Source organism: Asterias amurensis, chromosome 6, assembly GCF_032118995.1.
Source record: "Asterias amurensis chromosome 6, ASM3211899v1".
Classification (NCBI taxonomy): Eukaryota; Metazoa; Echinodermata; class Asteroidea; order Forcipulatida; family Asteriidae; genus Asterias; species Asterias amurensis.
Window position 1 is genome coordinate 432,708 of NC_092653.1, and position 13,624 is coordinate 446,331.

General features: G+C 36.0%; 1 protein-coding gene across 1 annotated transcript; it reads right to left on the reverse strand.

The window, feature by feature from the left end:
* Positions 1–226: 226 nt before the first annotated feature.
* On the reverse strand, positions 227–10,776 carry LOC139938993 (3-oxoacyl-[acyl-carrier-protein] reductase FabG-like). Its single transcript, XM_071934694.1, has 9 exons — positions 10,706–10,776; positions 9,108–9,241; positions 8,549–8,638; positions 8,003–8,088; positions 7,475–7,568; positions 7,009–7,078; positions 6,646–6,682; positions 2,457–2,520; positions 227–1,744 (listed from the first exon to the last, which is right to left on the reverse strand). The coding sequence occupies exons 1-9, from the start codon at positions 10,749–10,751 to the stop codon at positions 1,586–1,588; spliced, it is 780 nt and encodes a 259-aa protein (XP_071790795.1). The 5' UTR covers positions 10,752–10,776; the 3' UTR covers positions 227–1,585.
* Between the last annotated feature and the right edge of the window lie 2,848 nt (positions 10,777–13,624).

Genomic DNA, 13,624 nt, shown 5'->3' on the forward strand with positions numbered 1-13,624 from the left:
CATTCCAAGAAGTAGATCAATGCACTCAATCATTTACTGAAAGAAAGACCAAAGCTCTTACAGCAATAAGCAATTTTGAGATATGGTTGACCCAATATGGTTCTAATAGGTTTAGATAAATCTGTCTCATCACACACCCCCAAACCAAACAGTGCACTGCTATGTGTCCACTATACCTCAAAAAGGCTAATTGATTTATAAAAAAAATTGTCACACTGGCAAATAATTAAATGTCATTCTTTATATAGATTTTAATCACTTCAAATATTATTTAAATACAACATTAGTAGGAAACATGCATAAAACAAATCAAATTTGATGCAAAACTAGAATATGCCAATGGTGACTGCAGTAGCACAAATTCTGTGTAGCTCAAGCTTATGTCTGAAAGTTGAAGTTATTACATTGATTGGTTTTGACTACAGTCATGTACTACTTGATACATGATTAATCAACAGAGGGCTCACTTCTAGTTCTCATGCATGATTCAACAGTGACTTGCATATATTGAACCTAGTGAAACTGTGATGATCCGATCCATAATTCAAGCTCAAATTAAGTACTATAATGATTTACATGAATACTGTTGTCGACACGTTGCTGCGCTGACAAATAGCATCGATAGAATAATTTAAAAATATACTTTTTTTAAAGAACAAGTAGAGGAAAAGAAATGTAAACAATCAAATAATAGGCAATACAAAACTAGGTGGCAATTCAAGGTCAACATTTTGTAGTATAGATCAGATTTCATTTAGAAATTAAATACGTTTTTATCTGGAACAACGTCTCAACCCACACCTTTGCTATTTTCATTCCTGATTTTCATATTATAAGTCTCTGCATTATCTAGTAAAGCATGTATGTTGTTAGCACACAGATGCTATGACTATGCAACCTAATGGAAGTGTGTATGTATAAAAAGTAACATAATAATTTCTCTTAATGTAGTTTAGAATACTTGGTGTTATAAACAGTCATGGTAAAGTGCACTTTTTTTTATGTTGCACTCAATAGCCTGACATGTAAAGCCTACAGCTTGGCACACAGCTTGGCAAACAGGACACAAATATACTACAACAATATTACTGACAATATTAGAAGAATGGTACCGGTACATTACAACAAAGGTTTCTACTTTATAAGGAATACAGAAATGTTTTGATTATCAGCATTATAAAAAGGTATGCCTCCATCCACATCAAACTTCATCTAAGCATGGAGGAAGAATAGACCCATTGTATAGGCCGCCATCTTTGATGACAAACAATGGAAATGTGCAGTGTGTACAAGCTGCCCATGCTCCCAGCCAATAAACTCTTCACATGTGCACTATTTATCAACTATGGGGGACGATGCAAGGCGTTCAGGAGACATAGCATGCTGCGTACGTCCATCTGGTAGGTTTTTCTTATCTTATAACGTGATAAAACATTGCTTCTGGCTGCTGGGGAGTTTCTTCTGTTTATCTTGCGTGGAGACTGGATAGTTTCTTCTATTTTATCTAGCGGAAGACATGGCACTGTGCACTGGGGAGTTTCTTCTGTTTATCTTGCGTGGAGACTGGATAGTTTCTTCTATTTATCTAGCGTGGAGACATAGCATGCCTACCTCCATCTACCGGAAGGTTTGCACCAGTAATGAATGTAGATGCATCTGAAGCCAGGAATGCAATAGCATTAGCTGCTTCATCAGGCTCTCCGGGTCGACCTAAGGCATGAGTTGTCTTACTGCGTTCCAATAACTGTAAGAAGAAACAATTCAAACATCATCCTTTCAAGATCATTCCTTTTTTATCTATCATTTTGACAATCGAATGAAGTCAAGACTATGGCTATCTGTGGGGTGACTGCTCTATATTTTCCGACACCCCTATGTTCAACTCCCCCCTCATGATTTACATAATAAGGCTAGGGTTAGTATTAGGGTTAGGAGTAGGAAATACACTTGGGGCGGCTGCGGCCCTTAATGACATTGTGAAGCAGATCAAAGTAACCCCCATAATCTTGTAAGAATGAAGCTGAATCTTGGAATTCCCAAACCTGCTTCTCATAGTCAAGAATCAAGATACAAGAAATAAGAAACAATGGTATTATCACTTTGTGTTCTCTGTAATATTTGTGTTTTACCAATACACTGATGTATGCTGAGCACAAGGCTTGACACTTTCCCTGAAAACCTCGGGCATATTACTTGGGTGGGATTCGAACCAACAACCCTTGTCATTCAAGAGCAGACAATGTACCACTCAACTACGGAGCTAAATACAATTTGAATCCAATATTTCTCAGCAGGTACCCCATCTATTTGGCTAATACTCAGGTGGGATTCGAACCAACAAACCATGATGATAACATTCACAGGTTAAGATTCATAATAAGTTTCTTAAAAATCACAACCTTCTAAATCTAAAAGCCAATATCAAACACCAAACCCTTCCCTAATGTTCATTTTACCTTGGCATACGCCTCCTCATCAAGACCTCCTCGTTTCTGTAAATTTGTGACAATTACTCCCGGACTACAAATAAAGAGGAAATAAAGACATGCTGAAAAATATTCACTTGAATCAGGTGTATGTCAAGGTGTCAGGTGTCATGTAATTTTCAAAAGGAAATCAACTGAAGTAATTGGTTGAAAAGGCTGTAGCCACATCCTTCGCAATTCAGCTCTAAGCTGCAAGTAAGGATGATTAGCCTCCCTAATTAGTATAATTATTATTATGTTTATTACATTGCATACCTGTTCAATTAACAGGAAAATAATGTCATTCAAACCATACAAACTTTCCTCACAGCAGACATGCCACTTTGTAATGAATTCTTACTGACAGTTTTTGTGGAACATACATTAACATTATGGATCTGTTTTAGCCGATATACAGGTGTTAAAAAAAAGTATACATTTAGAAAATTGTGTCCCAAATGTTTTTTTATAAGTTTACAGAAATCTGGCACTAAGTATTGGTTGACCAAGGTCCTAGCTTTTTAATTCTTACCAAATCAATCCTAAGCTGTTCCGCATGAGTGATCACTAGTTAATAACTTTTGTCAGATTTTAATTGGCTTGCCCACAAAAGTGAAAGGGTTTTAACAGAATTAAACACCTTAGAGGTTTTTGCTTTGTTGCTCAAAAATTTGCTAGGAAATTGGATGAACCCTCAGTGCTCCATGGGTCTACCAAGTTCGGACGCAGGTCAAATGGAAATCATCATGAAAAATGGAATATTGGATGTTTGCAGCAGATCAACCAGTTATTGGTCGGTGTCAGGATCGCGCTGCGTTTATTTATTTTTACTGTTCTTTAGCCACCCCTGCAACACATTGGTTTAGCCTTCCCGCATGACGTATAGCCTTAAGCCAATCGCGCGCGTTTAATTTTCCCGCTGCTACAAACCGCACCCTCCTGTATTTTTCCAGTGCTTTTTTTCGTGTAACATAGGACGCTTTTTCGTTGTCACAGTACATTACGTAATACATCGGCCGTGGTTATTGTCCCCGTTTAGTTCTGTTATTGTTGTTGTTTAGTCTGTCGTTTGTTGGTGTTTGTTCTTTTGTTGATTTTGGGAGTTTAGGAGTGAGTGAGTTTGCTAGTGAAATTGAATGTTAGTTTTGATCAGAACGATTTTGATCGGCGATCTGAGAGCATGTTTTGATGGTGAGCTTGAGTGTTTAGAGACTGTACCAACTGCGTGAAGCTTCCTGAAGCAACAGGTAGACAGTCAACAAGAATTCTGTCTTGTTTGATCTGTGATCAAAAAACTATAGGCAAAACAGAGCCATAGTAACGATTCTTCCTAACCCCGGTCGACACCGCAACACTCAGCCTGAAGACGCCTCAAGTTAGTTCGCCCGCACAATAACCGTAAGTTTTGTTTGATGATTAATATTGTATTTTTCTGATGTGTAAAGAATTCTGTATACTATTGATACTCTGCTAAAGTTGCATATTAAAATGGACATTTTTGAATGGGCAGACATCGTTAGATTGAATTATGAAGTTGCTGTGGGCAAAAGGAAATTCAGAAGTTCTTCAGAATTTACAGAGATTATCTTACGGAGATTATTTGTGAATTGGCGGTTACTGTTTTGAGAATTCATTCAATGGCATTCATTCTCTGTATTATTTATGTTGAGATATATCCAAAAAGCTTGCAAGGATTTCGGTTATTTATTTACTGTTTAGATGGCCATTATTTGGGGCTTCGATCTCCCGTCCATGAGACTCCCTATTTGAGATGAACTGAAAGACGAGGGCCGCTGTGAACTCCTGAAGTGGAGACTAAACTTAACGTCATCTGTGTGTGATGTCATACTAGACTGCGTGCCAATCGCCATTCATCGTACGTGAACGTACAGGGAGACTAAAGACTATAGAGACGAGCTACCGTAACTTTAAAGTACAAGTATCTGTAATTTTTATTCATTAATTGATAGGAGATTGCTTTTGCCAATCAATAATAAGTGATTCAATTGGCTGTGGGTTTAACTAATGATTACACCGATTTACCCAATGTTGTACATAACTGTAAATAATTTTTGTTGTAAATATATTATCTAAATTTAACATGGTCTCATGTAGTCATTTCTTCGTGTGTTTTATTTAGTTTATTACTCGGGGTCATCACTCATAAGTTCTTTTATATAATATTGGGGATAGTGGTGACAGTCGGCCAGATCGTTTCTTGTTCAGATTCCGACTCGTACCAGTAGCCTGGTACTTCCTAACATTTTTGTAAACTGTTACTTGTGTTGGACAGCGAATGTTTGAGTACTCTTAGCAGAACCCTTGAAGCACTGCAGAGACACTGTTTCTACGATGGTACTCTGACATCTCTGTTGTGGTGTGTACTGTGAACAAACCATGTTGTACTCAATTCAGTGCATAATGTTGAAATGTACAGAGGTGACTATCCGTTTTAAACCAAAGCTTGCCAAATTTTCAATGATGTGGCACATCATTGAAGATTTGTGAGCAGCAAATCACATATTCTTCTGATAGACTCTAAAATGTATTTTTATGCAGATGACACAGCTATTTTTACTCGTGCTAAATCTATTGGTCTTATTAACAGAGCCCTCAATGCAGATATGATTGAGGTTTCCAAATGGCTGCAGACTAATTTTTTAACTCTTAATACAAGCAAAACTAAAAGTATGTTATTTGGTACTCAAGCTAAACTTCGCCGTATTGAAGAAAGTTTACATGTGAAGATCGGTTCCAATACCATTGACAATGTTGATCATTTTAAGTACTTAGGTGTCTGGCTTGATCAATCTTTATCTTGGAGTGTGCACATTGAGAAAATTACTAAGACTGTTAATAAACGTGTGGGGGTTCTCCGGAAGATAAGAAGTGTTCTTCCCCAACATACTTTAAACCTGTTGTACAAAAACTCTGATTCTCCCTCACTTTGATTATTGTGATGCTGTTTGGGGCAACTCGGCCAAATATTTTCTTTCAAAACTTGATACAATCCAAAACAGTGCTGGTAAAGCTATACTATTCCTCCCCCGGAGAACTTCCACACACACTATTTTATCTACTCTTGGGTGGGAGTCTTTAAGTGCCAGGAGAAATTTTCACCTAAACATTTTAGTATATAAAAGTCTTACTTCTACACTGCCTCCTCAACTTTGTAATGTTTTTAATTATGCCGCTACTGCCCACTCATACAGCACCAGATCTGGCTCACAAGGTAATTTAGTTCCCCCACTACTTAAAACCAACTCAGGTAAACGTAAATTTGCTCATGGGGTCAACTCATTCCCCCTTACACTAAAACATCCCTTGCCATGCACTGTAGCAAATTTTAAAGTTCAATACAAAAGTTTGATTTCTTAATATATGGGGCTTGTGGTGTTTTTCCTGGCTGGACCAGAATTTTAATCATTGTCTTTGTTGTATTTTGCTTGTTGTAAAATTTTTGTGCTGTTGAGTGTTGTGGTATAATTATCCAGAGTCTTTATTTAAATTTGGCTGTTTTTCTATTTTTAATATTAATTAATATTTGTATATAAAGCGCTTAGAGAATTAAGTGTTAATTATTAGGCGCTATATAAATCGATAGTTATTATTATATACATATTTTTATATTAAAACTATTTTTTAATTTTAATTTGTATGTAGTTGCTGGGCACCTCTGAAAAACAGTGTTTTACTGAGAGGTTTCCCCAGGGTAAAGAAGAAATAAATAAATACCCCACCTTCCCTACTACGGTGCTTGATTCTATTAAAACCCTTTCACTTTTGTGCGCAAGCCAATTAAAATCTGACAAAAGTAATTAGCTAGTGCTCACTCATGCGAGACAGCTGAGGATTGATTTGGTAAGAATTAAAAAGCTGGGACTTTGGTCCATCAATCCTTAATGCCAGATTTTTGTAAGCTTATACAAAAATCCATTTGGGATACATTTTTTCTAAATGTATACTTTTTTTTTAAACACCCTGTAATAACAATTCTACATATGACTGCTGATAAACTGCTAAGTACATACTAATCTTGCTAAGCATGAACAGGTAACCAGCCACAGCTAATGTGATGTTTTTTATAACTGCTTCTCTGCTGATTATCAGATAAGCAACTATTGTATGCTGAGTGTTGAGTAAGAGTTAAGATGACGTAATATAGTAAGATGATACTTACTTGACTGAATTCACTCTAACACCTTGAGAAGCTAATTCTGTAAAATAATTAAGAATCAATATTGACATCAGTCAGTTATAAGTAATAAGAAATAAACAATCAGCCAGACAAATCTCCATACATATATATCTACAAACCACCAATTTAAATGTTACCTCTTTTAAGCAAAAAGTAAAAGTGGGCAACCAGCAGCTTAAGCGAGAGCAGTGATCTTGCAAGAGCAGTATTCAATCGCTGAAACCTGAATCATAACGACACCAACACCACTCGACTATCTCACCAGGGCTAACCATTAACTACTTGTCCAAAAGTCTAGATGAAGAAGCGGAGTTACATATTTAGAATTGATCATATGAAACTTACCCAAAGCTGTAACTTTTGTGAATTGGTCCAAGGCAGCCTTTGACATACAGTAAGCAAGAACACCAGGAAACTGCAAGCACAAAAAGGGTCAAGTATGAGGTTTAAAGGAATCTGAGTTGAAATATGCAAACGATCACATTGGATTCAATGGTGGGCACCAAGGGCCAATTTTCAGGGAAATATTCAGGCCTATGCTTCATTTCTGAACGGGCAAGGGCGCCGAGGCATTTTTCTACTTATGATAGTAAAGAACACTTTAATGAGGTAATCATACATTTCTCTTGTAACATTCGAAGGGCACCAAGGCAATGACCAGGGGCAACAGAGGCAATTGCCAAGTTGGTACAATACAAAAAGCTCATCTCTAATGTGGATCTCCTCAAAAAGATCTGGTAATGATTCCCAACTAAGACTCATTTTGTGGTCACAGATGACAATGTATGATGACGTTTGATGTAATACTTACTGCACGTAATCCATTGACACTTGAAACATTGACCACATTGCCTTTAGTTTTGACAAGATGTGGAACAGCGAGGGACGTCAGATGAAACACAGCCCTAAGGAAAACAACAACATTCAATTTAAAAGCATTGTTTAAAAGCAAAGTATTCCTTGTTTTGTTTTTTTAAACGTTCAGTTGTTTTAATCCTACATAAATGTAGATGTATACAATCAAACTAAACCTGTGAAAATTTCATTTTAAAAGAAGTTTTTTTTTTTTAATCCATGACAATCCTAAGCGAATAACTCCTTTAATAATAAAAGTAATTCCTAGTACATGTAAAAGGAATACACAATTTGAGAAGCGTGACTACTGATTCAAATTTTGGGGCTTAAAAACTGATATATTTTAACATATTTCTATGAGAAATTTTTCTCAAATGCTTTATACTATCGCAGACTGTTAAAAGCTTCAACCAAAAGTTATACCTCCCATTTAAGAGTCTTCGGATTAAACATACAGTCTGTCAATCCACAGTTTGGAACTTACCTTACGTTTGCATTCATCATTGAGTCATAAGCTTCCATGCTTGTTGTTTCAATCGTACCAAGAGATATAATTCCAGCACAGTTCACCTACAACATTTAAAAAAAACCTCACAGTTCAATCAAGTGAATCTTAGAAAGTTAAATTAATTTTGAAAAGAACTTGTCTTAAAAGATTAAAGTTTAAACATCATTTGACAAGACTATTGTCAGATATCCCTAAACAAGTTGTTAGATCAATCTCATTTCGTTTTCTTGATTACCTCCAAGATGATTTAAAAGCCAAAAGACAGCTCCTACAGCCAATTTCACCAAACGCTGGGATTAATCTTATCTCTAATCCTATCTGGAGTTAGTAGGAGTAACTAATTTTAACTTACTATGGGTTCAATGCGTCCTACAGCTATGGATACAGAACTGAACACGTCTTAAGACCCAAGATTAATCCTAAGATAGGATGAATATGGTGAAATCGACGGCAGACATCTGAACAGGACTCAGTGTTTTATGGAGCTAGCTTTAGAATATGTCACAATTATTGATAATTTACCAGAATGTCCAATTTGCCAAATTTCTGCACAGTCTTCTCAATCAGGTTTTTGTTATCGTCTTCTTTAGTGACATCACCAACAACTACCAACTTCGAGAAAAAGGGAATAAATCAATCATTTGATTATAAACTGTTAGATTAAGGACTAACTAAAAAAGAAATATATTAATTGATAGATTTACAGCATCTTTTTGGTTGGATTACTCAAAATACTCAAAATAATTGTTAGCATAAAACCTACTTGGCAACGAGCAATGGAGAGCTGTTGATAGTAGTATATAACATTTTGAGACACAGATCTGAAGTAACAGAGTGTGTGAAAAAGAGGTAATTTCTCACTAAAATAATAAAAGCCTTGTCTGAAAGAAGTAATGTAACAAGGTGTTTTTCTTTCATTATTCTCGTCCAAATTTGATGACCAACTGAGCCCAAATTTCCACAGGTTTGTTATTTTATGCATATGTTGGGATACAACAAGTGAAAATACTGGTCTTTCATAATTACCAAACGTGTCTTCAAGAACTAATATATCTAGAATTCTGGCAACACTTTAACTTACTGTCTCTGAGCCATTTTCTTTACAGAGTTTTGCGACTTTGTCAAGATTTGATTCATTTCTGCCGGCTACTGATAACTTCGCACCAAGCTTTGCAAATAACACACTGGTTGCCCATCCTATCCCAGAACTTGCACCTGTGTATCAAATAAGATCAGTGTCAGTTTAACATCACACATTATTTCTTCTACCAGAACCTGAGCCTGTAAGTTGCACGAGGAATAGACCCTAAAGCTTTGAAAGTATATTCAAACGAATATTTTCTGAATACAAGGGTTGGTTGAGTGTAGCCTTTTGTCAAGGCTTTTGTGGCTTGGAGAGCCGAGAGGAGGTTTATGTTATCGCAACTAGCACGGGAGGAGAGGAGGAGGTTTACGTTATCGCAACTAGCACAGGAGGAGAGGAGGAGGTTTACGTTATCGCAACTAGCACAGGAGGAGAGGAGGAGGTTTACATTATCGCAACTAGCACAGGAGGAGAGGAGGAGGGTAACGTTATCGCAACTAGCACAGGAGGAGAGGAGGAGGGTAACGTTATCGCAACTAGCACAGGAGGAGAGGAGGAGGTTTACGTTATCGCAACTAGCACAGGAGAAGAGGAGGAGGGTAACGTTATCGCAACTAGCACAGGAGGAGAGGAGGAGGGTAACGTTATCGCAACTAGCACAGGAGGAGAGGAGGAGGGTAACGTTATCGCAACTAGCACAGGAGAAGAGGAGGAGGGTAACGTTATCGCAACTAGCACAGGAGGAGAGGAGGAGGGTAACGTTATCGCAACTAGCACAGGAGGAGAGAAGGAGGGTAACGTTATCGCAACTAGCACAGGAGAAGAGGAGGGTAACGTTATCGCAACAATTTTTATGTAAACTTTGGTGACTGATTGAGTAAGGATCGATAAAGCCTAAAACTAAAGGTGATCTAAAGTCTGCCACATCCATTGAAACTATTAGAAAACCCCCAATAATTATCTCAATTATAGTGCAAAAAAAACAAAACAATTGAAAATGAAAAGAGAAGAAAAGGATTTAGGTCCATAATTCTACACGTTTACTTATCAAATATGGTTAAAAAGGGTTTACAACTTCAACTTCAAACTATTGTTAAAAACTCTTTAAAAATTAAAAACAATACTATGGTTTGTTTGTAAAAACCAGTGCCAGTATTGTTATTCTTTGACTTCAGTGAACTTGCTTGGACAGTTTTGTTGTGTTGTGGCCAACTGTTATTTAATTAAATTTGCAGAATTATGATTATGAACGAATGATTGGGTGATGGGGCTAAGCTTGAAAATGATTGTCATCTGCCCGGTCTGGTGGAATTCCTAGCCCGAAAAAATAGTGCCAATAACATATTTGGCTTTATATTTAAGGCCGGGAGTGTTCTGGTGTCATATGAATGATACACAATACAGTTACATTTGCCTTGCTTGGTAAATAAATGGTTACACAATATTGAGAAAAAAAAAGTAAATTCTTCTTCATCATTTTGAATTTTTTAAAACTGTATAGACATAATAGATAATGATGTATAAATATGATGTAAAATAATATATTTGTTTTGTTTGTTCCTGTTAAAAACATGTCTTTCGAATCAAAACTTTACCTGTAACTATCGCAACTTTTCCAGCAAGTGACATGGGCGCCGCCATCTTGAATTAAAAAACTGCTGCAATGACAGAACCGTTGGTGGCGCTGTTTTAGCTTTTTCGAAACCACTTATCTCTACTGCATGCTCTCTGTGGCCCTGCGTTTTCCTGTGTTTTTGGAAGCGCACCAAAACTTTAGATCACATTGACAACAAATTCACGGGCTAAGCCAGAGCCGGAGGAGAAACGTAAAGGGACTTTGAATTTTTAAAAAGTTTTTAATGTGTCAATGTTTTTACTGTTTGCGAGCATCCCAATGAATTACCCTTTTTGGTATTTAATAATGGTTTGAGTGTGACTAGTCGATAGCTCCCCGAGGTATTGGAAGTTGACAAACTAGTTTCCGAGGCGAAAATTTCATAAACTTTTTTAAATTTTAATTTCTGCAGTTTATGAACACAAAAACTGACTGAACCTGTTGTGATTCATTAATAAACACATGGAAGGATACTATGGATCAGCTCAGCTATGGATGACCAAAAGTGGACACAGCAATGTTTTTGATAGTTTTAGTGGAAAATGAGAATTGACTTTCAAGTTAAAGCCATTAGACACTTTCGGTAAACAGTATTGTCCAAGTCCCACACTTCGTGTATCACAACTTATATATAAAATCACAAACCTGTGAAAATTTAGGTTCAATCGGTCATCGGAGTCGGGAGAAAATAACGGGAAAACCCAGTATTGTTTCCGCGCGTTTCGCCGTGTCATGACATGATTGTGTTTAAAAAAAATCCGTAATTCTCGCTAACGAGAATTTATTTTGTTTTACCGTTTTCTCAAAAAGTAAAGCATTTCATGGACTAATATTTCAAGAGAAGTCTTTCACCATTACCTTCTGTAAACCCTGTAAATTATTTGTAAATCTGTGATTTTTTTTTCTGTACCGAAAAGGTCCAATGGCTTTAAAGCATTTTTTTTTTAAATCTTCATTTTCTACTAGCAGAAATGCTTTTTGCCAGTGACGCTGGCGGTCGAAAAGTAGACAACCCAAATTTCAAAATTTGTACTAGCAGAAATTTTGATTTTATTTTTTGGACCAAACCAAATTTCAAAATTTCTGCAAGTAGACTTTTGAATTTTACTCCAAAAGTGAACCTACCAACAGTTTAGTTTGAAGTGTGTTCACCCATAGAGCAAGTCTCTATGGTTCACCCAAATCTGTCACAATCTAAAACCCAAGAAGTTAATAAAATAAGTATGTGATGCCCACAGACATTGGTTCTTATAAGATGCCTCTTTATGTCCTCTCCCCAACAGACACAACAAATTCACCCCATGTATTATCCATATTTTAATGTGACGTCCTCACTGACTTTGTACACCAAATCAAATCAAGAATGTTCTTTATCTGCCAAAACACACAGTTTCATCGACACATTCACACTTACCCTAAAACAATGAGGGACAATGAAGTTATCTTCGACATCCCACTCAAAATTATTTATGTCCGGTCTAGATCGAAAGCTAAGGCCATCTACCCTATATATTATACAAACTCCATGTAACTCCATATACAAATACAATACCTATAACAACATTCCTCAAAATACATAAGACAGAAACACTTTAGCTTTTCAATTTGTTTATAGTAGAGGTTTATTAGCAGTTTCATATAAAAAACAACGAAGTGAAGATTGAAGGAAAATTCTACACATTTTTAATATAAGATGTAACTGTAACCATGAAAATGGTTAGACAGGATTCAAGTCTACATTAAATTGAAACACTATTAAACCAAAAAGAAGGTCAAACAGAGAATTATACCATCAATAGCTCCAATCACATCATTTTTGTATACATGCTTTGTTTAAGCTTAAAAAGGTTAAAAGATTATTGAACTGTGCAAACTTCCATAAAAATAAATGCTCCAGCGGATGGTCGTTTCAATGCCAAAATTCAAGATAACTGTTGCATGTGCAAGTTTTAGCCCATATGCCACGACTCAAATCAATTAAAGAATATAATAAAGTAATAAACCACAACGGAAACTGAATAGGTAACTCATTGTAAAATGTTATGTGATTTGTGAATATATTCCTATCTGGGCATTTGTTTAATACCATTTGCAATATGGATGGAATGCCTGGTATCTAGGCCATCCCATAATAATATAAGGTCTATTGAATAACATCAGAATATCCCAATAGTCATAATGCTGTAATATTCTACATTCAATTCTCAGCTGGTGTGATCGAATAATCTGTAAGTTCTAAATAAAATATCACATTTTTTTTTATCACATGCTAAAAATATACAAATAACTTGCTTGCTTTTCTATAATTTCAATATTTCCTCCAAAACTGTTTTTAAAAACTTTTAATCAATTGCAAACTTCTAGTGACACAAAATCCCCTTTTAATTTTTGGATAAATTAAGAAAACACGTCTTGTAAATCAAATTTGTTTTATTAAACAAAATATCTTGTGAGTGGTGTGGTGCTGAGAGAGTGTGGTACAGGGTTGGGGTGGGGGCACAGTTCTCATCAAAAATATGATCTCAGGAAAGTCCAAATTCATAAAAATACAAAAAGCAACCATTTATTAAACAAACACTGATCTAAAGTTAGCAGTATGCACACTTACAATAATATGATTTATAACTTTATACATTCAAGTAAAAAATTAAAGCGATTTTTTTTCTTCAGGGCAGCAGCGCAATATAAGAAGACATTATTTCAGTGGCATTTGGGGTCATTCTATAAGTAATAATTTATATCATGTATTATTCATAAATCAGTGTGGTCTCTTTAAAGCCATTGGACACTTTTGGTAAACAGTATTGTCCAATGCCCACACTTCGTGTACCACAACTTATATATAAAATAACAAACCTGTGAAAATTTAGGCTCAATCAGCCATCGGAGTCGGGAGAAA